Raw genomic sequence first — 4,842 nt, 5'->3', positions numbered from 1 at the left:
AGAGAGGATGAGAATCGAGCGTAAAGGTTTTATACCCTTTCTTTTTGCGGCAACATTTACTCGTCGGAAAAACCAATAATTACTCGTGGCAAATGTCATTTACTCACGTGATCATGTGCCTATTTGGCATGCAAAATAGCAATGATGTTTATCTAGTAGAAAAACGAGTATTTCTATGGCAAAAAGTTATAAGTCACGAAAAATATTAATTATTGGATTCTTTTTCCCGTTAAAATAAATTGGTGGCATTAAATGGTGTAATTCGTGGCAAAATATGTTATTGCCAGTAAACTATTTGTCACCGTTGTGATCTCATGGTAAATGACATGTTTCGCTCCCACGGCTTGCGCTGGTGACAATACCAGACTTATTGTCAGGATATTCTGTCGTGGAATAATAACTCGTGGCAAAAACCAGCTTTTGTTGTAGTGTGTGTACAAGGTGGCTCTATCATTTGTCTAATTTTACCTATAATATATAAAATCAAGATGTATAATCCATGATGAGAAAACCAAGAAAAACATTCTCAAGATAATCCATGATGAGAAAACCAAGGCCTAATATCCACTCCCCCAAAAACAAATTAGTAGCGAAAATAATAGGATCGAAACTCCATTTTACTTTCCCTAATTGTCAGTAGTTGATTTTCTTGCACTACAAAAAAGCTTAACTTTTACCTTAAACTCCAGCTAGCTAGCTTATTGTTCTCGATTGAAATCCTAGCTAAAATCTAATCTATGAGAATTTTTTAAGTGCAACTAAAGGTGTGTTTTGACGTAAAGTTGAACTGAAATTTTTATGAATAGTTGTAAGTTAAGATAGTTGAATAAGTTTTGTGGGACTTATTTAAGATAAGTTTAGATATATTTAAATATTAATATGAGTTTAAATATATTTATAAAAAATTAAAAAAAATACTAATAGCACGAATAAAAGTATTGTTCACTTGAAGCTGATGGGATCAGTTTGTCAGCAAGGAAGCATCTTTCGTGAAATAAATATATATTTTATGAGCAAAGATATCAAAAGCCAATGCATGAAGCTGATGGGATCAATTACGATCGATGGTGCTGCGCGTCCCTGAAAAAAATCATCAAGGTCCAAAACGTCCCTGTCAGGGAAGTATATATGCCTTTTCATGTACTGCCAAATCTTACTAGCTAGAAATTAATAATATTCCGAGTCATCCAAGGGCGCTGTCTTTTTCAATAGACGCAGCTAGCTATATCTGTTTGACTGGATCAGTTCATCTGCATGCATGAATTCGGAAACTTTCTGAGAAATCGAATCATCAAGTAATCTGTATGTGGAAGTCATGGAACGTAAGTGTACTGCTTGAAAGAACAATTTCAATATTAATATATTAATGGCCGGTGCATTCTTACTTTACTGTGTATTGAAGCAATACGCACGTACAGCTAGCTTAATTTCTTTAAAAATAGATCTAAGAAACAGCGAGCTAGCCTGCTTGCTTGTATCCAGCTAAAAACTGATGAACATACACATATATAGCACTTTTAAGGATAGAATTAGATATTAAAGCGTGCTCTCTCTATCTCTCTCAGTTATTGTCATCAGCATCTGATTCATGAGCTTACATATACGTACAACACGGGATTACGTTTTTTTTCTCAGATTCGAGATCAAACGCATGAAGAAGTATATATAAACTACGTACGAGTGGATATAAGAATGATCGTATATATAAGACGGAGCCAGTTAATTTAAAATTAGGTTCACTGAATTGATCGACCGTAAGCTGATAGGTTTTAAGCCTTATAAATTGTCGCATCGAGGTCGTACTGGAACAACTATGATCATGGGAGAAAAAAGAAGGTAATGAACGAAGTCGATGGCCAATGTGCAGTATGAAAAAGGTCTCCATGTTTATATGTACAGTAAAGAGGAGGAGATATCTTTGTCAACACAACGCGCGCGGCGGCCATCATACTATATATATTCAGGGGTTAAAATATATATATATATATATATATATAGATTCAAAGCAAGCTAATTAACGAAGGAAGGGGAAAAATGAACGGACGAAAGAAGTTGACATGATTGCTCGGAGAAAATGAGGAAGGAAATTGAAAGCTTCCATGATTACGCGCACGGCTCGAAGTTCCCATGCATGTTCATAACGAACCGTGACATATACTCGGAAATTTTAAGCGGGATGAAGAGGCAATAGGTCGGCAATATTACTACCTTGATAGTAAAGCTAGCGTGTCACTTGCAGCTCACCGTTGTAAGTAATCGTTAGCAAGCTTACCGTTGTAAGCAACCGTCAGTGCAAAATTAGTATTTTTTTATTTATATATTTTTTTATTATTTTTAAATATCTTTAAAAAATATCAATATATTAAAATTTCTTTTTAAATTATTAAGTAAAAAAACAAATTTTACTGAGCGGTTAAATGAAGCGGTAAGCATGGAACGGCAAACTAGTTTTTTCCTACTTTCATACTTTGTCCTTCAATTTTTTCATCTAAGAGCCGTTAATGTTAGGGAGATTTTAGGTGATTTCTATGGGCATGAATGGTGACACCGATACTGTTCATGTGAGTGCATGTGCCCTGCACGTTATCCTTAATTGAAAAGAATGATTCTATTCTAACGCCTCTACACCCCGCATTATATTCACAAGTTATAATTTGAGTATTTGTACGATATGAATTGTGGGTAACGTAGAGGTTTTAGAATATTAACGTTTCTCCTTTGAAATCACCTAAAATCTCCCGTTGCCAAACATTTTTCGTTTACAAATTACAGTACATGAATCAAGATTTCTAAAATGATTGTAGCTACTGTAAACCTTGTGTTTGCCACATTTGGTCTAATTATTTGTGAAAGTGATCGATGAATCGGTCATTCTTGAGAATAAACATTTTAATTTCACCAAAAAAAAAAAAGTCTCATAAAAATAACGTTATGTGCCAGCTTATTGTGGTAAATCAAATCGTAAAACTCTTTTTATTAAAGAAAAATTATATGTCTAACATATCACATTTAGCCATATTAATATTAAATTATACTTATATGAAACTTTTTTCTAAGCTAATATGCGTAGTAATTAGTCAAAAAAATTAACAATAGGCCTCTCAACTTTAAAAAGTAAATAATATTGCTAATGCATGGCGCGGCATGATACATAGTAGCTTGTAAGTCTGATATATTTTCAGACGAGTAATGTTCGGTGTAAGTTCTAAATAAACAAATCTAGGTCAAGTTTGTTATAAAAAAGTGAGTCTCGTTAATAATAATAAAAAAATAGATTTTTTACAATTTCTCAAGATGAGATCTAGCTATTTTTTTACAACGTAGAAACTTATTTATTTGAAACTTGTACAAATCATTTCTCTTATAAGATATCAATTCATACCTAACGGCCTACTTTGATTCTATTAATGGAATTTATTTCGCACTTTTTAATGAATAATGTTATGTGCATGTTTCAAATAGACAAATTGTTTAAGTTTTTTTAAAAAAAGTAGGTCTTATTAATAAAAAATAAATTTTTTACAATTTCTCAAGATGAAATCTACTTTTTTATAAAGTATTACGCGAGATTTTTCTGTTTGAAACTTGTACAAATCATTTTTCTTATTGTCAGATATTGACTCATACCTAACGGCCACTTTGATTCTATTAATGGACTTTATTTCGCACTTTTAATTTGGACGCGGCACTTCCAAAATTACCGTCAATAAAAACCTAAGTCTAAATGCAGATCATTTGGCCTGAAGTTATCAAATTTTAATTATCATATACAGTTATTCATGATGTCCTCTCATATAGATTTCATAGACACATACAGTATGATTCGCTTTCTTTCTATTTCTCGAAGTTTAGTGACGTAGAGATCCAGAAACAAACAAAAATCAAACCGAGCAAAACAGGTGGACTTTCGTGATCTCAAGACGTTAACTATATGCCCAACACAGTTGTACGCGTACGTCGTCTCGATCTTCCCTATAAAAACATCCCTAGTCCCATAGAATTTTGCTTCACAGCTTCTTAGTTCTAAGCTTTGATTGGCGTCCTTAGTTACTCATTCATCAATGGAAGCAACCAAACTTTCAATCCCTACGCTCCATTGCCGGCCATTTTCTTCCACATCGCCACGCCGCAGAAGGCGCGTTAACCTAAATACTGCGGCAGCAAGCGGAGGAACAAGCGGACGAGATCACTGGGGCAGGCTGGTGGACGAGAACATGATTGCGCTCCGGTTGCGGATTAGGGAGATGAAGATCTCAGAGACGAATTACGAGCCACCTTTGAACTGGATGGAGTGGGAGAAGCAATATTTCTCGCGTTACAACGAGGATATTTCTGAAGCATTAGGGTTGCTGCAAAATTATTTGATGAATACTAGGCCAGGTTTGGCTTTTGGGATGGTAGCACTTGTTTTTTTTAGTGTACTCATAGCTTCTGGGGTGGCCTTCATTCAAGCAATAGAGATAGCTAAGAGGTTCTTATCGATCTGGGTTTAATTAATTATGTCTAACCATGTATGTTGTTTCTGTGTGGAGGTTTAATTGGTAGCTTTCTCCGTGTCGAAGTGCTAGGCAAAGCTAATTAACTAATAACTAGAATAATTAATGATGAATACGTGTTATCAATAATTATTTTGAAATAAGTTAAGGTAATCTTGACGTCCAAATATAGCCATGTTTGATGCGTGCTTATTCTCAATTAGTTATATTAGGAGAATTTCTTCTGATCTAATTCTTACTCCTAAGACATAGTTATGATGAGTTTTTAAATTTGCAGCATAAACAAATATACAGCAAGATACAACCATTTTAATGCAGCTTGATGATATCTTTGCTGTATCAATGT

The 4,842-nt window shown here is 34.1% G+C and overlaps 1 protein-coding gene across 1 annotated transcript; it reads left to right on the top strand.

Moving 5' to 3' along the window:
• The first annotated feature begins 4,061 nt into the window (after window positions 1–4,061).
• Window positions 4,062–4,493, top strand: LOC122302557. The gene has a single exon (XM_043113865.1). It carries the CDS (start codon window positions 4,062–4,064, stop codon window positions 4,491–4,493), a length of 432 nt encoding a protein of 143 aa, XP_042969799.1.
• The last annotated feature ends 349 nt before the right edge of the window (window positions 4,494–4,842 follow it).

This window comes from Carya illinoinensis, chromosome 3, assembly GCF_018687715.1.
Source record: "Carya illinoinensis cultivar Pawnee chromosome 3, C.illinoinensisPawnee_v1, whole genome shotgun sequence".
NCBI lineage: Eukaryota > Viridiplantae > Streptophyta > Magnoliopsida > Fagales > Juglandaceae > Carya > Carya illinoinensis.
This window is presented reverse-complemented; position numbering and strand designations above follow the sequence as displayed.